The sequence below is a fragment of the Bicyclus anynana genome, chromosome 21 (assembly GCF_947172395.1).
Source record: "Bicyclus anynana chromosome 21, ilBicAnyn1.1, whole genome shotgun sequence".
Taxonomy (NCBI): domain Eukaryota; kingdom Metazoa; phylum Arthropoda; class Insecta; order Lepidoptera; family Nymphalidae; genus Bicyclus; species Bicyclus anynana.
The window spans coordinates 14651411-14673268 of NC_069103.1; the positions used below are offsets into that span (position 1 = coordinate 14651411).

At 40.5% G+C, this 21858-nt stretch overlaps 1 protein-coding gene across 5 annotated transcripts in view; it reads left to right on the forward strand.

Moving 5' to 3' along the window:
- The window catches only part of LOC112049364 (protein kinase C), a 28211-nt gene extending 6603 nt beyond the window's left edge, over positions 1 to 21608 (forward strand). For 2 of the 5 annotated variants that reach the window (XM_052888213.1, XM_052888214.1), the window contains 8 exons: positions 1101 to 1228; positions 1607 to 1839; positions 2478 to 2626; positions 3412 to 3464; positions 3836 to 4022; positions 5003 to 5142; positions 5777 to 5875; positions 6523 to 21572. In XM_052888213.1, coding sequence (XP_052744173.1) covers positions 1101 to 1228; positions 1607 to 1839; positions 2478 to 2626; positions 3412 to 3464; positions 3836 to 4022; positions 5003 to 5142; positions 5777 to 5875; positions 6523 to 6594 — 1061 coding nt within the window. In that variant the 3' untranslated portion in view covers positions 6595 to 21572. Of the gene's footprint in view, positions 1 to 314; positions 393 to 1100; positions 1229 to 1606; positions 1840 to 2477; positions 2627 to 3411; positions 3465 to 3835; positions 4023 to 5002; positions 5143 to 5776; positions 5876 to 6522 lie in introns of all 5 variants that reach the window. The other 3 variants (XR_008251951.1, XM_024087221.2, XM_052888212.1) reach the window with 3 other exon arrangements.
- The last annotated feature ends 250 nt before the right edge of the window (positions 21609 to 21858 follow it).

The window sequence follows — 21858 nt, forward strand, 5'->3', positions numbered from 1 at the left end:
ATATTAACACGTTTATGATATTATATAGCATGAATTAACTGTAACAAAAAATTTAGATCGTTAAATAAGCCATATCACTAGTAAATTGGCTTTAGTAACAAAGAAAAGATCTCAACTTTACCTTACTCTGAGACCTGGTTACTGAGCTAATCTATATCACGGTGAGAGCTTTAAAGATTCAAATATTTCACAACTTAGCTACTGAGTGAGTTAACGATTTAATAAAATATCGCTAACAAACACACGCCTATTATGTTAAGTTGTATTGTGTTTGTCCATTGTTCTCTGTTGCACAACTGTTTGTCTGAACGTAGGCACGATGGTCGGCAAGCAGGCTCCGTGGCGGTCGGCGTGGGACGAGCTACAGGACATATTTGGGTCGTACGATGAAGGTTCTACATTGATTTTGTGATGAGAAACAACCATCTGATAGATGATATTGCAGGTTTTCGACTATGCTCACAATGGACTCACTCTCAGTACACGGGTGGTTTGCTGTAGGACGCTGTCGTGACTATAGTAATCAATTTATCGAAGCTCTGCGTTCATGTTGTCAATTTGTTTTTATTTTTTATTTAGTCGCGTAAAACATACCTTTTATAGTCGACAACCACTTAGTTTCAAACGATGTTCTGTGCGCCATTCACATTGAGCGGTATTGTTTAATTCTTGGTGAGAGTCTATTGTGAAAATAGCCACAAATCTATCTTATGGATTACACTTTTGGTCCAATTTAAATGAAATAACTTGGTAATAAAAGCTGGGTTTTAGCTTTTATATTTCGATTTTGAAGTATTTGTGCAGACTAAAATATAATATGAGTTATTTAAATAATGGCTTAAGCTAAATCTATTTACTGTGTTATTCAGATGGTTGTTTAATACATGGAAAGCACATCCAATTTTTATTTCAAATATTAACTAAGACTTTTTGAAAAAGGTATTTTAAAATATTGCAATATTTTTGTTTGCATATGAGCGACGATTTGCCAAATTGTGCTTCAGTATAAGTTGATGTGCTCTCCATTGTCTGGGTGACATTAACACTGGTGAGGGATGGCGTAGAGTAGTGGTGTGGGTGTAACTCGCGGGTGTTTGTAGGTTCCGACGGCGCGGGGGACGGCGCGGAGGGTATGAAGGTGTCGTTGGAGGACTTCCACTTCATCAAGGTGCTGGGCAAGGGCTCCTTTGGGAAGGTCATGTTGGCTGAGAAGAAGGGCACTGATGAGGTAAGTGCTGCATTTTGTAACTAATGTGTTCTAGGGTTGATTACAGCAAATTTAGGGCTCGGGCTCGTTTCCTTCATTCTCCTAGACTGTCTAATGTCATCCACATAATCTGTCAAAGCAAGAGAAACCAAACGGGATCGACCGACAATTGTATCCCCCAAATGAGTGATTTAATAAGTAAGCCGAATTGTCTTATCTCTACAACCAATGTTTGCTGCAGAACGTGTATAGTAATATATTCTAGATTAGAAACCTTGTACCGTTAAGCAGGGGTTGGGATTTGGTGGGGGTAGAAAACAACACTGCGATACCCATATCCCATCGGCTCTTGGAGGTATTACTAGAGTCACGTGGCATCAGCTGAGTCGGTCGGCGCAGGTGTACGCGGTGAAGGTGCTGAAGAAGGACGCCATCATCCAGGACGACGACGTGGAGTGCACGCTGACGGAGCGGCGCGTGCTGGCTCTGGCGGCGCGCCACCCCTTCCTCACGGCGCTGCACTGCGCCTTCCAGACGCCCGAGCGCCTGTTCTTCGTCATGGAGTACGTGGACGGCGGCGACCTCATGTTCCAGATACAGCGCGCGCGCAAGTTCGACGAGCCGCGGGCCAGGTACTAGCCCTATACTCAGTCTGTCTTTCTTATGGCTATTGACACGATACTAATTCACAATCGAGCTAGCATTTGAAATTTTCGTCTGTTCGGGCTGATCTCTTTCGGAACTTTCGCTGGTAGATATTGGAGGTTATTGTACTAGATTTATAACTTGTAGATGTGTAATTTCATGCGGACGAAGTCACGGGCATCCGGTAGTAATTCATTAAACAGACCTTCATACCAAGTGAGACCGCCCTCCTCCTCTTTATAGGGAAATTTTCAAATATCTTTTGTGATTCAAAAAAAGGACATTAATGTCTAAAAAAATTATAAAGTTAATGACTATTTTCAGATATTACTAAATATAAACCTCACTAATAAACGGTTTAGTAGCAAGCGATACTTTAGCGTCGTCCGCCCATAGGCTACTTTCTCGCAAAATCCGTTCTTAACGGACGTATTACTAACTATTGTACTTTGGAAGTCAAACAGTTTTCGATATTTCGAGAATGACTTTTCGCATTTATATATAAAGATGGATTTTGCGACAGGAGGTCTATGGGCGGAAGAAGTATAATATAGATAGGCGTCTTGACAAGTGCGGCTACAGTAAAGAGCTACTTACATGACGACAATGCGTCGCCGCGCCGCAGGTTCTACGCGGCGGAGGTGACGCTGGCGCTGCAGTTCCTGCACTCGCACGGCGTCATCTACCGCGACCTCAAGCTGGACAACATCCTGCTGGACAGCGAGGGCCACTGCAAGCTGGCCGACTTCGGCATGTGCAAGGAGGGCATCCTCGGTACGTGTCGCTGCTGAACACATTTCATTGCTGACATTGAGGTGCAAAAGGAATGTGCACTTAGGCACCACGCTAACAATGACGAATTTGATTTACAAAATTTGATTCGATTGCCTCTAAAAATTGTGACACAAAAACCATACTGCTTATAATATTTCCGAGATTACATTGTCTTTTATAAATGACGATTAATTATTATTAGATGTTAAGTGAGCTTGGAGTATCTCTGTGTGATTGAATCTGATGAGGACTGATGAATAAAGACATCAGCAGAAGACCTTCCTTCTAAGTGCACCAAACACATCAAGCGGGTTGCTGGGAGCCACTAGATGCTAGTGGACTGAGACTGGTGTGTGAACTACATGCAAGATGTTCAGCAATAGACGTCCATCGTTTCTAATGATGATGATGAATGAAATGAATATGATAATGATGATGAATTAATTAGTTTTGTTATTATTATTAAGATGTAATTCAAAAGCATGTTGGAATGAATGATGTGCCATTCCATTCTAAAATTAGTTCTTTTTCCACTAACAGGCTCCAGAAATGAAGATTCATTGTAATTTGTATAATCAGATTGTTGTAATCCAAATTTTACCTTGCTGTATAAGTTCTATGATGAAGTAGTGTGATTGGAGAGGCTGTTGATGGAAAGATTACTGGTTGATCCTCGACATGTTGCCTGATGACATTGAAATGATAAGTAGGGGGGGGAACTTTCTTGTAGTGTTTCAACTTGACAATATTGATGAGAGATGATTGCAATCGGGATCCTTTTTCAGACGGTGCTACTACGACGACCTTCTGTGGGACTCCTGATTACATTGCTCCAGAGGTAAGTATTTATATTACACACTTTGTAACTTACGTGCAGCATATTATGCTCATTAATTAAGAATTTTCCACATTACAGTTATACTCGTTACCACATTAAGAGTGTTACTAAGCATTGTTTGTGATTTCGATTTGTACAAAGGGTTTGACAGTATGTAGCATAGAAATTTGGGTTCTACATAAATATTCAGTTTTCTTCAAACTAGTGGCTTGTTCATATCAAAACAATTTATTTATCTGATTCCTACTGTGTGTTGTAGTATGACTGGTCATGTCATTTTGGAATCTTTAAATAAAAATATATAGGGTGTGACAGGGAAGGATAATGGGTCCACTTTTATTTTTTTTTCAACATAAGTGTTTGTTGTCCAGATCCTGCAGGAGCTGGAGTACGGCCCGTCGGTGGACTGGTGGGCGCTGGGCGTGCTGCTGTACGAGATGCTGGCGGGGCAGCCGCCCTTCGAGGCCGACAACGAGGACGACCTGTTCGAGTCCATCCTGCACGACGACGTGCTGTACCCCGTGTGGCTGTCCAAGGACGCCGTCTCCATACTCAAAGGTCTTCTATATATACTTCTGTCAAACTTCTGTTAACTAGCTGATGCCGCGCGGTCTCACCCGCGTGGTTCCTGTTGCCTTATGAATACGGGGCTATCTAACACTGAAAGAATTTTTCAAATCAGCCTTGAAATTCCTGAGATTAGCGCATTCAAGCAAACAAACAAACAAACAAATAATAAAGCTGAAGATATTATATTAGAAAGAAATATGCGCGTTCTGAACTACGACCTCACTTGATGGTAAGTGTAAATGTGGTCTAAGGTGGAATGCACTTGTCTACAAGATGCTTATTTACTCTCATCTTAAATATGCCCAGGTTGTAAGAATTAGGAAATACTGACTTTGGGAGAGAGTTCCATACCCTAGCCATGTATAAAAGAAATGAAGAAGCAAATCGCTTCGTACGAGTCCTAGGGATGTCAATGACATAGGGATGGAAAACTACCCGAGGTCTTGCAGTGTGATGGTAAACTTACTGTAATGCGGGTCTGTGCGTTTTCCGGTTAATTTCATCGGTTCAATCATTCACGGTATCGAGCCAGAATTAGTGGGTTTCTGCAATCCGTTTAATTTCGTCGGTCCACCGAGTGGAGAGTGACATTGCGCTTTACGGTGCGGGGTCGCTATTCCAGCACCTTGGGACCCCGACGTCCATCGGCTCTATCAGGCTATGCGTTCTGCCCATTATCACTTCAGCTTCGCGTCTCACTCACGCTATAAGACTTTGGTTCTTCTGTGGATGTTTTTATTTCTGATTCTATCACGCGAAGAAGCTTCGAGTATAGCTCACTCGATTGCCTGCTGAGTGACTTTGAGCCTTATGAGATCCATAGTTAGCGCTCAAGTTTCGGATGTGTAGTTCATCGCTGGAAACCCTCTAACCGAATACTTCAGTCACTGATAAATTTCGGACGTAAAGATCCCAGCCAGTTGCACCCAGGCTGCAGTAAATGAGCGAGTGTGACGTCGTGTCGGCAGGGTTCATGAGCAAGAACCCGTCGCGGCGGCTGGGCGTGGCGGGCGGCGCCGCCGGCATCCGCGCGCACGCCTTCTTCCGCGACGTGGAGTGGGACGCGCTGGCGCAGCGCCGCCTGCGCCCGCCCTTCCGCCCCAAGGTGGTGAGTAAAAAAAAAATTTAAAATTAAAAAAAACCACTACATCATAACGATTATTATCGTCGTCGTCATCAGGCTTCCTGTATAGGGATTACCAGTACCATGCTACTCCGATGTGCTGGCTTAGAGTTATAATGTTCCATTCTGCAATATCGTCATCATATCAGCCGATGTACATCCATTACAGGACATAGGGGATCCCATCCCTTTTGTAGGGACTTCCAAACATCACGATCCTGAGCCGCCCGCATCCAGCGAATGTCTGCGACTCGCTTGCTGTCGTCAGTCCACCTGGTGGGGGACACTAATCTGAAACAGTCGCTACCAAAATATGCTAATGATTTAGATCAACACCTTAATGTTGACCAATTTTCGAACTCTAGACCGAGAATTTGGTCTAGAGTTAATAACTAAATCTTAATATGTCATAGCTCGACATGACTGGACTAAAACCCAGAACCTTGTCGTCTGAAACCACATAGGCTATTCATCCATTCCAATCCATTGCCTCTTTAGGAGATGCAAATACCAACCGAATTGGATGATACGAGTAATTAGAATCCTACACCAAACTTAGATGTCTGTAGAGTACAATAGATAGATAGTCAGAGATAGTAACACGCGGTGTATGTGACAGAAGAGCAAGCGCGAGGCGGCCAACTTTGACGCGGAGTTCACCAAGGAGGACCCCTGCCTCACGCCCGTGCCGCCCGACGTGCTGCGCGCCATCAACCAGGCAAGTCACCCACACTCCCTTTACTTCCCTCAAACCCTTATAAATTCACCCATTCCCAACTCATCTTACATCCTCACACTACCCTCAAACCCTGATACATTCACCCAATCACACACTCAAGTTACATCTTCACACACATCTCTAACTCTTAACACTCCTTCCTAAACTGCCCTCAAACCTTTACCCTCCTCATTTCCTTTAAATATATTATATTCCCTTATACATTTACCCGTTCACACATATTCGAAACACCCACACTCATTTTATATCCTAACATTCTTCAAAATTACTTATAGATAAGCTTACATCTCGTTGCGATGGAGAGCTGTTTTCGATTCTGTCGCTATTGTTCGACATTTGTCTTGTTTTCGTCGACACAACCAAGTCCAAATTTTTATTACTCATAATGTCATCAGTGCCGTAAATAGCCTTTTCCGCACCCTGTGCGAGCTTCTTTAACTGTGCCCTATTTAAGTAGACCCTTTGCCTATCACACCACCCCCTGTGACTCACTCACTAAAACTCAACTACACTACTGCAAATGAGTTTGCCCATTCTGATGCTTAATTCTGTCTATACTTGCGCCCTATTTACGCCACTGAATGTCATATAATATCTAGCAATAATTGAATATGCATCGTTTACAGGAGGAATTCAAAGGCTTCTCGTTCGTGAACAAGGACTTCAACCCGGCGCCGCCCGCCGCGCCGCTCGCCTGAAGCCGCGCACCCACCCGCCGGCACTGGCGCCGCGCCCGCCTGTGTCGGCAAGTCACTGTCGGCCTTTGTCCGATCACTCGCTCGTCCGCATGACCACAGATCTGTTTGTAACATCGACTAAACGATACTCGGATGTAACATCGCCCCGGGAGAAGTGTACTTGAACAGATCGAGTACAATTTTCCTCTAAAATTTGCAATACGCGTCTGATTCGTATAAGACGATTTGAGTCTTAAGGTTATAGGGATATGGTTGATTTTTCTGCAGATGTGTCAGTGTCAGTGTATATTATCTGTAGGTGCGATGTGTATGCGAGGGACGCGAGAGACGCGTGTTGTACAAGAGGTGATACATTAAGTATTCGTTTATCGACGTGTGATCATTTGTAAACACAAGTGCGCTGCTGTTTCTTGTACCGCGACAGGGGCGTTCGCGCCTCTGCCTCCATATTGAATCGTTACACGCTCCCAATGACGCCGCGCATTATTATGGCGTACCAAAAATCTTTGCAATTCGTTGGCCATTGTAAAGAGAACTTTCTAGAACTTGAATGAAACAATGTATTTGTAAACACAATGAGTGTAAGGTAATGCTTTTAAACTGCCGCCATAGCTTCGGCTGTGGCCAACGAGTTGCGACTCTATGCGGTGCGAGCGTGTAACGTATGTGTAATTTCTTCAGGTAACGTTCCCTATACGACGTTGTACGTTGTGACGTCAGAGAATGACGTCACGTTACATGCGTACAACATTGCGTAGAGAGCGGCACACGTCACAGTATGTCGTGCTATTTTTGGATTTGCTAAACACAAATATTTAATCAGACCATCAATATATAATAGTAGGGGAGCCCGGGATTAAATTTGCAGTTACTACAGTGTCATTGCAATCGATTAGATTTGGTAGATTAGATGATAGTAAGATTATATGGTTATATACTTTTTCGCTTTCCGCGGTAACGAAAAAAGTATATAACCATATAATTTTTACTACAGATAAAAACTACAGACTTTTTTATTACTTTGGCTTACTGATCATCATCAGAAAACATAAGCGATTATTCAGAATAATTTCATTCAAAATAAGTAAAAAATTACCGCGCTCGTGGCTCGATAATTGGTTAGATTAGTTAGTTCGATAGATCGTTAATCTGACGTGCTGGTTGAGTATTTCTGAAGTTAGCTCTTTTTTTGCAGACGTATTTGTTAGACGTATGCACCAACATTAAGGGCTCATACTTGGTGGAGGTACTCAACAACGTGCAAGGTATACTCCCTTATGTTCATCTGCCGCGCTCGAGTTATTGCAAAAACCCCCTCTTCGGCTCCCCTACCATAAGATTTAAAACGCAATTCTAAGATTTCCACTTATTGACGAAAAAATTTGCGTTAAAAACGATTAAAGTCAGAACATTGCATTTATTTGACGAGCGGTGAGTTGACGTCATTTGTGTTTTTTTTTTAAAGGTTTCTCTTGTCTGCGTACGGTGGTGGGGGGACCTGTCGGCAGGACAGTGTGACGTGTCGCCATACACGCTTAGAACAACAGATCTTTAATATTATATAAATATAGCATACGGCGTTTTGTATGTTTGGTACACTACGGAACATGGGCCTGAACAGATTACGAGGAAATTGACTCGATTGACTGATCTTGAACTATGAGAACGTATAGATGTATACTAAAACGTAGTCGTGCAATAGGAGAATAAGTATAAACAATATGAAAAATCATATACCAAAAAAACAATTTAACTAAAGTAACTGTTGCAGTTAGTATAAATCAGGCATTTCATTTGTTGCATTATACAAGATGATGAAATATGAAAGTCATTTTTAAAGGTCACATTGTATTAATTTTACTGTAACTCTGTAGAACGGACCAGTCCATAGAGTACCAAACAAATGATACGGACGTAATCAACGGGTTCTATATGATCTCCCATCCAGTCAAACTTTAATAAGAGTCGCAAAAACTAAATAATAGCAAATAATATAATGAAAAAAGAAAAGAAGAATATATTTAAATAGCGATAACGCATCCTAGATTGTTGGTACGATGAAGGTATATTTTAAAAGAACTCTAAATATTGCTAATCGTAAGTCAGTCGGTGAGTGTTAGAGCAATTATTGATCGTTGTACATAAAGTTATAATTTCATCACGGCCCGGGCCCGGACCAGCTCGAACGCATCCAATGGTCCCCGACACTGTTCCAAACAAATCCAATAGTAAACTACTGAAGCATAGTCGATGTTAAAGTTAGTATACGTCGGGGAGGAGGCCTGCACTCACGGAGGGTTGCTCCCTCGGTGGTGCCGGTGCCAACGGCTGCACACTAAACTAGGCCTAAAGCCGAATCTGATGACTGTGTGATCCTTGTGTTGCTACATCCGTGCTGATTTCACTTTATTTTTAAATAGAACCACTGTAACGGTTCTCTCGAGCACGGTGAGAGAACTTTAAAGGCAGTTTTATTTTGTGTCAGCTACAGAATACTTTAAAAGTTTAGTGCGCGAGCCGAGCGGCGCCGTCGACTGAACTCTGTTCGTCCGCGGCTCGACTGTTGGATCTGTCGTGCGGCTCCGGGCGGTGCGACGTGACGTGACGTGACGTGACGGGACGGACGACGTGTTTTATCATATTTTTGTTACGTTTATTAATTTAGGCTATTTAAGGCTGTTCGTCGAAGTAACGCGCGGTGGACGGGGCGCTAGGCTGTGAAGTTTTGACATAAACCCTTTGAGCTCATACGATTGCGCGTTTATTGTCGACGGTTTGACGTGACAACAGGCTGCGACCTGTGAGCTGCGAATGTCAAATCGTTACAGAAACGGCGGGTTGAGCAGTTGTTAGTTTGCTACGATGAAATTCACCCACAGAGAAAGTCACTGATAAACCTTAATTGCGTACAGGGCTCAATGCATTTGATGTTTATCGCTGCATGTTATTATATTTTTTTGGTGTATTTCATTGATGGAACTCTGAACGAAGCTTCGAGACGGTTGGCTGCGTCCTGTCCCGTAGGCCGTAGGTCGCGGGCACACTTAGTAAACCCCATTCGCGATAGTTGCGTGTGTGTGCGTGCGTGCGTGCGAGCGTGCGTGTGCTAGTCGTAGTTCTCGTTCGAACCACTATAGTCATTAATTTTCGTCACTAGTTTAGGTTTTTTAAATCTCGCGTACATGAAAATATTGAATACCTTGTTTGAGGTGCTTTAATGTAAGTAAGTTTTTTGGAAGTGTTAGAAGTTTTCACTGTTGTGTCGATGTCACTAGTTTCGTAGTCGGTTCCTACTTCGTTAGCGTGACGCTTCTAGTCTTGCGTTGTGTATTTTGTGCGTTTTCGCGTTTCGCAGAAAATATAGCTCACCTGTTGTAGCAGTATTCATTTGATGAATCTTTGACTTTACAGCAATATGGGAATCAGAAATACCGTTACGGTTGTGTTAAGTTGAGCGTATACACTACAGTTGCAAGTTGATAGACAATCTGTTATCTTGGACCCAAAGCTCGCTGTCGATAGTTTGTGTTCGCCACGACACTGTAATGACCAATAGGGTACAGACCAACAGTTTAACACAGACCTAAAAAATCATCTTCATCTGTTATATCGAACTTAATTTCTGATTTGACTGTGTCTTAGAAAACGCTCAGCCGAAAAGATAAACAACACTTAAGACTAATATATCAGACTTTATTTTGTGGCGTTACTTCATTATAGAAGTCAGTTTGACGATGACCAGACGGTCACTATCGGTTCCATATTGCTGTAACGGTCGTGACTTTATTTCTTTACCAAATATAATCAAATTATTATGTTACGTTTACATCAATTCTATTATTATTGACATTATATATTTGTTTCTGAGTACTGAGAGTACAAATTTTTAGATGTCCATGCAGCATGGAGCATATTTACTTATATTACTAATGATAGTTGTAAGAACGAGATATTGATTATTTTTTGTGTATGTTTTTTGGCTGTTTCTTGAGTTTCGATTTGGCTCACTTGGAAAAGATCGTATACAGTTTTATTCTGCATATATAGCGAGCAAAGATTAAAATTTTTAGATTTAGATAACTTTTGGAATCTCCCATCATAAAACATAGACAGATTTTCCTAGAAACATTTTTAACGGCTGCTAAAGACCGTGCCTGACTATTTGACTACTCTCTATGTACGACCGAAAGGGCACAAACAACAAAATTAAGTAGGTGTGCCCTTTTCCCGCCTTCGAGTACTTAAGTTATGTATATGAGCAATGGGTCATTCCCTGACGGCGACCACCGATTGCGAATTATATGTCGGTTATATTATCTAAAGATTTAAATCTTTGGTCGCAAGAGTTACTATAAAACTAAAGGTTTTGTGGAAGAATGAGCTATAAATATTATAGAATTAAATTGGGAGTAATTAGGATAAGGTTAGAGATATGTACGTGGTTCAAAAGCTTGTGTGTAGACGATAAGGTAGGTTACTTGTGAGCGATGGACGACATTCTCACCGGCTTCGGAAATGGCGGAGCTTCTCGATTCGGCGCGTTTCAGGTTTTTTTTATGTATTATCGATTCGTTTATAGATCAGTAGTACTCGCGTTCAAGTTTCCTTTTTTTATAGAAATGTTCGATAAATAACATAAAGTTATGTTTAAGAAATTCATTTATATTCCAAACGGGACTATTCGATTTATTTTATATTCCATGTCTATTCATTAATGCTGCGAAATAATATTGGGGTCAGTCGCAGAATGTAGAATATACTGACTGCAGACAACGAAAAGCCGCTAGCCGAGCTTTGAAATGCGTTGAGAAGTTGACTCAAAACTAGAGGGTAGGTTGTAGTTTTGAAAACGGCCTTGTTTTATTGCGTATGGATACTTGTTCTTAATTTACGGATAGATTCGATGCGGCAAACTTTGCGAACATTCGAAAAACATACACACATTTTATTAACTGTTTTTGTAGAAGAGTTCTTTTTTTACACATCTCGTAGTTATTTCCACACTGCTAAAAACTCAACTAAGACATAAACTTTAACGTTTTTCTTTCGTTTTTATTATAAAAACATAATCGCGTCGTGGTCAGGCAAATAGCCCACAACAAATGAAGCCGGGTATTCTTTCCACCGTCTCACAAAACTGACAACATTGCACAAAAAAACATCAATTCATATTTAAGCTTTTTATATATTCCTTTGTATTATAATAGGATTTTTATTTCATGATTTTGTTGTTAAAAAGGGTCGATTTTCCTCTTAAAAAGTACCAATCAAAAATCTCAAAATTTCCTGGCTCTCTAGCCATAAGTTCTGATTTGTAGTTACTTTTTTATTATTTGTAGTATTATAGGTTACGGTATCTATTGGACGAAGACAGTTGACACGTTTGAAGACCGATCAGGGCAATATCATTTCTTCTAAGCCTGAGATCTTGAGTGAGGTCGAGAAGTTCTACGGACAGTTATACACCTCTACCCAAAAGCCTGTTGACAATTTGGCCAAAGATCCTAGAGCCAAATTGACCCGACACTATACCGAAGATATCCCGGACGTCAGCCTATACGAGATTAGTATGGCTCTCAGACAACTTAAGAACAACAAAGCACCAGGTGATGACGGAATCACAGCAGAACTCCTGAAAGCGGGTGGAAAACCGATACTTAAGGTCCTTCAGCGGTTGTTCAATTCCGTCATTCACGAGGGTACAACACCTAAGGCGTGGCACAGGAGCGTGGTGGTTCTGTTCTTCAAAAAAGGTGACAATACCTTACTGAAGAATTACAGACCCATCTCGTTGTTGAGTCATGTCTACAAGTTGTTCTCGAGAGTCATCACGAATCGTCTCGCCCGTAGGTTTGACGACTTCCAGCCTCCCGAACAAGCCGGTTTCCGAGCAGGCTTTAGTACCATAGACCACATTCATACGCTGCGGCAGGTTATACAGAATACCGAAGAGTATAACCAGCCACTTTGCTTAGCGTTTGTGGACTATGAGAAAGCCTTCGATTCGGTGGAAACTTGGGCTGTGCTGAGGTCTTTGCAGAGATGCCGGATCGACTACAGGTACATTCAAGCGTTGAAGTGTTTGTATGAAAGCGCCACCATGTCAGTCCGTATACAGGATCAGACTACGAGGCCAATCCAACTGCAGCGAGGAGTGCGGCAGGGAGATGTGATCTCCCCAAAGCTATTTACCGCTGCATTGGAAGATGTCTTTAAGCTTCTGGACTGGAACGGATTTGGCATCAACATCAATGGTGAGTACATCACTCAACTACGTTTTGCCGATGATGTAGTCATTATGGCAGAGACTCTGGAGGACCTTAGTACCATGCTCAACGACCTCAGCAGGGTTTCTCAACGTGTGGGCCTAAAAATGAACATGAGCAAGACGAAGATCATGACTAATACTCATGTACCGCTCCACCCAGTTATTGTTGAGGACTCTGCGCTCGAAATTGTAGACGAATATATATACCTAGGACACACAGTCCAGTTAGGTAGGTCCAATTTTGAGAAAGAGGTGAATCGCCGAATCCAGCTCGGCTGGGCAGCGTTCGGGAAACTCCGCGACATCTTTTCGTCCGAAATTCCTCAGTGCTTGAAGACGAAAGTCTTCGATCAGTGCGTGTTGCCAGTGATGACATACGGATCCGAGACTTGGTCGCTGACTATGGGCCTTATTAGAAGGCTCAAAGTCACTCAGCGGGCGATGGAGCGAGCTATGCTTGGAGTTTCTCTGCGTGATCGAATCAGGAATGAGGAGATCCGCAGACGAACGAAAGTCACTGACATAGCTCAGCGAGTCGCGAAGCTGAAGTGGCAATGGGCGGGCCACATAGTTCGAAGAGCCGATGGACGTTGGGGCCCCAAGGTGCTGGAATGGCGACCTCGCACCGGAAAGCGCAGTGTTGGGCGACCCCCCACTAGGTGGACCGAGGATATTAAGCGGGTTGCAGGGAGCCGCTGGATGCTGGCAGCTCGAGATCGTTGTGCTTGGAGGTCCATGCAAGAGGCCTATGTCCAGCAGTGGACGTCTATCGGCTGATAAGGTAAGGTTACGGTATATATGACGATACCAAAGTGTACTAGAGATCCTTTAAAGTAGTTGACATTTTATCGAACGTTTTAACATTGAGTGCGTTTGCTCTGGCGAAACGGGATAAAGGGGGAGGAGCCTTCACACATGTAACGCATTCTTACTGGACTAATTTCTTTTGGTTGCATATCTTATATTTTGTATGTGAGTGTTCCATACACTTACACACAAAATATAAGAAATGTTAGCATTACTTGTCTAATTGTACCCACACCTGTAAATTATAAACATAGCCTGCTTACTTCAAATTCTGGTCTAAGCCTGATGGTTAAACCTCTGGCATATTATAAATGTTTGTCAGCTCGTATCGTAGCTAGGTACGATACGCAAGATTCAGACCCTCGACTGCTGAAGTATAAAGCCTAATTTTCTAATGGATTAAATGCAGAATCGTGTCCTCAAAATGATGAAGGTCTGGCCTTGCAGACTCACAATATTACTGAAAAGAGTTATTTCCTGTATTTGATTTTATATTTGATTCCCGCTATTCATAACCATACATCACATAAACGTTCTTCAGGGCTAAAAGTAGCCCAGGTGCTGCTCCAAGGTACCATTTATCACTAACAAAATTTATTTTAATCGGTTCAGGAAATGTTACGGAAAGGTAACAGATAAAGAAACAGATAGTTTTCCATTTATAATAATAGAATGGATTGAAACTGTAGTTTTAGCAGAAGGCTTCCAAAGCGGATTTAAAAAATAAGAAAACCAATGTGGAACAATGGTTCTAATTCACAATATTTTTCAGGACAACTTAATTAACAAATCAAACTGAACCACCATTATCCAGTACCATTTATCACTAACAAAAAATAAGATTCTAGACTGGCAGAGAATGACTTGAGTGAAGTCATCCACTTGTGAACGCTGTGTATAGAGTTAAAGGATCCATTGATAGTCGACTAACACTCCCCTTTTCCACTGAAGTCACTCTCCCCGCCTGTCCCAAGTAACCCATGAAGCCGACCGAACGACGAGCGCTTTATATCGCAAGTCGTTCCCGCCAACCGATCTCTACCCCTCTCTAACTCCCTACTCTTGACGGAAACAAGTCACGCCATCTAGCGTCGGCACGATCCAACACGAGATCGAGCGACGTCATATCCATCTCAGACTACTATTTCCTACAGTAGTATATAATGACATATTTTCATGTTTTAATACGGTATCGATGGGTTTGAGAATTTCAATGAATTGGTGGAGCAATCGCGATAACCAAAGAGATGCCGGTTTGTGTGCCGGTTTTGCATTTTAATTTTCAGTAAGATATTTTAACGCCAAAGTGTCAATTCTGTGTACCTTTGTTTCTGCGCTCATGTCTGCAGCACATCTAGCAGCTCTCGGCTTTAATAGATATTTGGGTTGATAGGTGGGCTTTGTTCTTATGGAAGAGGCTTTTTCATACTGCCAGCCTTAACTAAAACTATAAAAAGTTGTTTTAGTTCACTTGTAGTAGTTGGTTGGTCGATTCTCCAGCTGTGATCACTGTACTTTACCAACTTATTTTTTCAACCACATTATAAAAGTCGAACGGGTAAATATATTTTTTTTTGTATTCATTTTTCATGTCCTGGCCTTTGAGTTTTTTTAGATAAACACTTAACTTGCGATTAATTCTTTTAACATTAATTAGTTTTTTTTATATTTTATATTTATTTATTAGAAAAAATATATGGTATTAATTTTGCAATTTTGTTTTTACAACACTTTTTATTATCGGTATTTTCAAAAAATTATACGCGAAAGCGGTGGTTAAATAGTATATTCTAGATAATAATGAACTAAGTACAGAATCCCATAGGTTAATATTATGCCTCGAGTATCGTTGCAGTTTAGCGACCGTACAGTTCGGAGACGGAGAATGATGCCGCCATTTTGGTGTTCGGACTGCATGATCCTCTGGACTGTGTTGTTACTGTAAGGTTGTTCTCCCACAGAGATATTCAAATTCAACGCAACTGCAACGCAATCCATAGGCCGTATGCTAACCCCAGTCAAATAGGAAAAATAGGTCAACGTTGGAATGATGGATAATGAGCTTTTAACTCAGCTTTCATTTTGGTTTTCTAAAAGTTCAAATCTTTCCATTGAAGCTGAGGTTAAATCCTTATTTGACTAGGGCACATCGAGTAGCGTGTGACATTAAACATGGCGGTTGCGCGTATAATTGTATGGAAGCGACTGACTAGCGGCGCGTATCAACCACTGGTCGCTAGCGGGTAGTCTCGCGGGGACACCCTAAATGTTCTTATGATATTTGGATCATCAATGATTACGCTTATTTTCATGGGGAATAATAGGAACAATATAATGCAAATGACATTTGAAGCTACTTAGGTAATAGATAATATTTGAATTCCCAAAAACTGCTAAAAGGCACGGCAAGTTTTACGTCCTATTAATGTTGAAGAATAGTTTACATCTGTAGGACGTAAGACGTTACGTGCGATTTCACAGTGGCAGTCATTGCATACAAAATATTTTAATAACAATCATGATCTTTAGGTATTTTTATGTCTATGGCTTTGCAGGCTTTCAATGTATTAGGATATTTCTTAGAATTTGCGTCACAAGTTTCCGTTTCGCACAAAATTATAGGAATTTTGATCGCCATTGATTTACACTAGGGTAATGGTAGAAACACTTGACGCGTGCGGTGTTGGATACGGCCAAAGTGCCGGTGCGTTTCTACCATAATACGTCCTTTGTTTTATACAAAATATTTTTTATACAAACTATTGTTTTCTCTTTTATTAATAATTATCTAGTTTTAAATATACTTTTTATTGTTTTTGTAAACATTTATTGCGGTATTTTGCGAATATACTAAAATGTAACAATTATTTAAATCAAATGTTAAGCGTACAAGTTTGTGTCAGTCTTATGTTACACAATAATGTTACATATCTTTGTAATAATGTAAAGCAAGTTTCAACAAAATGTATTCTTTTACTCACATTAAACTTGTGTTAAATAGTACAATAAATGTAACATTAACAGACAGCCCCACTGTTGGGCGTCGTATTATCAAACCCCTACACGTGTAGTACAGGGATTGTGCCAAACGCTTCGGGGGGAATCCTCACAGTTTCATTTGTTTTTAGACCTCTAGAACATGAGACTGCGTTATGGTATACAACCGCAATATGTTGTTGAGGTATTAAATTTAGTTACAGATTATAATGGTTCTCTGTTCGTGGACCGCCTCTTTATTCTTCTTCCTTGAATGTGCTAACATCACGCCGTGCCTTCCTTGGCCTTACGGATAACATAATCTGCGCTGCCGGCAGATTCCGTTACTGTTCTTATAACTGTGTACTACGTAAAGTTACACTTTAACGTAAAGTGATTGCTAAACTGTGACGATTCCTCCACCATTATACTGTAAAGCAAAGGCAAACCAATGCGAACATATTGAGTGATGCAACCGACTGATGACGTATTCACCGGATCGCACAAAATAGTCTACAAACTGAGTTACGAATTATTAGCAGCCTCCAAATGCAGTGCGTTATATTTGTATGACCTTTCTAATTGTTTTTCTAACAACATTGATAAATACTTACAGTTTTTGGTTTAGTAGAATCGTCGCTCATTTCTGCCGCCGAGAAGCGTCTCTCCGGTCTGAAGGGTATGGCGGATGTGTTACACGCACGTCAGTTGACGAGACGCTGAACAATTTGTAGGGAGACAGGACAGCGGCCCGGGAACACGCCTACAGCGAGTACCGGGCTCGCGCTCCCGCGATTCGGCCCCTTGACCGCAAGGTTCATGGGGCCATGGGTGGTGGTGGGTCAATCTCAGGCGGACCATATGCTTGTTTCGTCAACTTAAACACTCGTGACGTCATATAGCTTAATGACCTTTCAGCGGGGGCGACTAACCGCGCGGCTAGCCGCTTAAAGTTTTGTGGGAGTAAATGCATACAATCTTAAGTGATTGCACGTTAAATTGCAAAAGTGGTTAACAGCTAGCTTTTAGTTGTAATATCGGTCGGATGCAGAACTTGGTCATCGTTTGCAAAGGCCCTAAGCTTACTTTGTTGTTGTATAGTTGTCAATAGAGTACTTTTAGTTTACGCAGACCTCCGAGATTATTTATAGTGCATAGTATTGACGTAACCGAAGGCTTTATTAGATGCTTTTTGTGTTTATTTTGAACACCTTTACAGTTAGCTAAGATACAGTTTATTGTGTGAACGTACGCCGACGGAAATGCTCGTCGACTGAACCGATTTGCTTTTATAATCGTAATATTTTAATCCGGTGTTAGATCCTGTGTGAGATATTCGATTTGCTAGTTGCAATTAGTTGAAATGAGTCGACTGACATTTCCGCTGATGTATGCAAATAATTTATTACATAGAGTGATCCTCAAAGTGAGACATTGTGTTTAATGTACAACACTAGGCAAATCTATATATAGTTAAATAGTACTTAATTATTTTTATTGTCATTTAATTAATTATTATTATTTATGCGCTACAACTAAGCTGCTGGCGGAGAGGTGAGAGGGGTGAGAATCGCTTAAAGAACTCAAAAAAAAGTCAAAGAGTGTGTAAAATGTGCAATCGCATACCCGCATAGTTCCCATTCCTGTGGGAATACAGCGATAAACTGTAGCCTATATTACTTCCTGATAATGCAAATGAAAGAATTTTTCAAATCGGTTCAGTAGTTTATGTTACAAAAAAAATCTAAGTCTTTCCCCTTTATAATACTGCTAGAGATAATAAAGGTTTACGACACGGTGACATTATTACGAATGTCAATAGTTTCACACGGTTTGTTTGTACTACGACAGTCTAATGTTTCTACCCCGCTCCCTCTGCGTCAGGCCGCGGCCAAGTAGCTGCGTCTGCTCTGTAGTGGACTTGCATCAGTTTTGTATATAATTTGGGCCACTTCACCACCTTCTGCTACGTGCCTGATACAATGTTGCCGACTTTCCCAGCTGCCATAACCGGAAAACAAATTTAATCTGGTCATATTTGGTCAAAATAAAAAAAATCAAGTTAAGTATCGTTGAGAAAAATACAGATGTAGCTGTATGTAATACAGATGTATGTAAACTTAACAGGTAGTTAAAACAAAATATAGGTGTAGGAAAATATATTCTTTTAATTGTGATTATAACATTTTTGACAAGTAATTTTCCTGCATTTGATTTTGGTAATTGTTCAAAATCTGAACAGGTTACATTATGAACATCGTTGTCAATTCTACTATCGCCATTTAAACTTTCAGACGAATTCTTTCATCCTGTCAGATATTTTTTAAAACGCTGAATATGCGTTCTACAAACGCGTTTGAAGGTGGTACCGCAAATATTGTCTGTACTATTATCCGCAAATATACTCAGAAGATTTGGGGCATTAGTTTTTTTGAAAAATCCACAATAAATCAGCTCGCAACCGTCGCGTTCACAATTCTAGAAATTGCAACCGGTCGCAAGATTCGCCCTGACCCCAACATGTCCTAACACCCTTAGAAAACATACCCCTAGAACACTTGGAAACCCTGATCGGATAGCTTATTCACACGTTTTGTCGTTTGAAAAAAAAGTAAGGAAGTGGCAAAACTTACGGTTCGACTGTCCAATACTTATCAGAAGGTTGTGAAATTGACCCTAAAAGTTTTATTGTAATTCTTTATATTTATACTTCTGATATATTTTTTTCATGTGCCATAATAAGGAATTCTGACAGTGTGTTTAGTTTGTAATAGTGACAGTATATTGTTTCTGAATAGTATCTGTGTTATTCATAACAGTTGTATTATTAAATAGTATAATTTAGTTGTTATTTTAAAGTTGGAATTTATCTGTCGACGTTATGTAAGTGTCACTGTAAGAAGTAGAACTACCCCCAATATTTGTAAACGATGATATCTCCAAAAGTATGCTTTGAATCTGTTTCAAATGTGGTACTACAGTGCACTGGGTATTTGCAATATAGTATGTAAAGTAGAACAAATAGTATAAAACGCATAATATGTATGAACTCTGGTACTCAGTCAAGTGGCTTTTGAAAACTGTTTTAACAGTTTGAAATTGCCAAAAGCAATAAGATAACTTTCGCAGCATATTTTTGGTGGTGGAATGTTAAGACCATCACAAAAATATTATTAATCTTTTGTTTTTGTAGAAAAATTTCCATCTCGCAGGTAATATACGATGACTGTTTTAATTTTTAGCTGTTCTTTTGTATTTTTATTGTTTGTTTTTTGAGGTTTTTTTAGGTAACTTTTATCTATAAATTTTGAGATCTAGATATTTTAATTTCTGACTTTCCCTCGATTTTTGGCGTATGAAATGTAAACATCGCACAAGTAGTAACTGAACATATCACGAGTTTCCGTTTTAATAAATGAATAAAAGTTATTCTGTCCTGCGAGGTTCGGTTTAGGATTATTTGCGACATATTTACGTATGAGATGACGTTGTTATTATACTATATCGGAAGTTTTGAGCGATGTTTTAGTGAGTTGTATAATTTGAAATGTTTACGATATCCGTTGTGCGTCCGCTGTTATTTTATACTAGTTTTTTAAATGTTTATGATTATAATAGTAATTATTATTGTGAGAATATATTTTACGCTTCCCAGAGGTGTTTTAGCCAAAGAAAATGAAATAAATATTGTACAAATACATAAACAGAGCGGCTTAAAGCCTTAATAAAAGTAATATTAGTTGTCTTGCCAGTTATTTGTATATAGGCCGCGGGGTCGGCGAGTGGCAACAGACGATGTGGTCAAGATCCGGCGTCAGAAATATATACCCTCATCATTGCTGTTGGTCCGTTGTTGGCCTTTAGTGCTATGGAATATCTGACAAATAATGTCCACAATTGAACAAATCTAGGAAATCATAAACTTGGTCAAAAGTATACATATTTAGACGACTAAATATCTGATGAGGGTATGTTGTACATAACATTACCGTTTATATCTGGCAAACCCACAGTTGCATTGTGAAAGCAACCTTTACTTTTACTTTCGTATTCTTTACTTCTGTAATCTATTGACTGGTATACGTTTATTTTAATTAACCAAGTAGAGAAGATTAAATAAATTAAAAAAGTTTTTTTTTTATACTGTCCGGCCGCAATTTAACTAGGCATAATATTTTCTATAATTCATGTCATATAATTTAACTAGGCATAATATTTTCTGTAATTCATGTCGTATCCCAATTAAATAACAGATGAGGGTATATATTTTGTATGTCGGCTCTAGTACTAATGTAACCGAGGTGTTGTGCGAGCGGCTTGCGCGCGGGGTACACGACCGGAGGCTTCACTTCCCGGGAATCTCGTGCGGATACATACATGCTCTGCAGTATTATTGTGTTATTGTCTTTATATATTTTGTCTCAGTACATTCTCTCGTCTCCAGTGTAGCGGCCACTTTCGGTCATATTTACAAACATTGAATTCAGATTAAAATTTTCTTCAAAGTGAAGTGGACCTAATCACGTGAAAATGTGGAAAATTGAGGCTTAATCTATGTTTATAAATACGGCTGAAAGTTTTAGAGCTTCGCTGCCAGCGTATGCTACACTCGAGATGCGAGATAGTGGATGTATCGTTCGGTGTAACGTGTAAGGGTTAACTGTGAGATTAACGTTTAAGTATTTAATGGTTTTTCAGTAGTGTCGGTGTTGTGTACCTCGCGTAAATAACTGTATGTTGTGTTAATTAATTGTAGCTAACACGAGAGCGAGCGATGCGCGCCGGCGCCATGACGCCGGGTGACGTCACGCGCGGCGCGGCGCCCTCTGTATTTGTTGTTTGTTCACTGATCACTTAGAACGTAATTAGCTGGATAAATTAATACATATAATATAGTTTTATGATGAAATAAAATATGTATATGTAATCCTACGTGTCTATTAAATCGTGCGAATAGATTTTACTCGGGTGGATTTATTTTTGGGTTGCCGACTGTTCGGCCAGTTGTCTCGAGTGTCGGATCTATCGTCAGAGCTCTCTGCGGTTAGTACGTACGAGTAGTGTACGGTGGAACCGCGTTGAGCAGCTCTCTGCTGCACCTATCGACCGTAGAAGTGATACGGAACCAGAGACATATCGAAGGTCCGGTGGTATATTAAAATTCTAATCCACAACCACTTTCGTGGCCCGTAGTTACAAGAAGTATTTGCTTA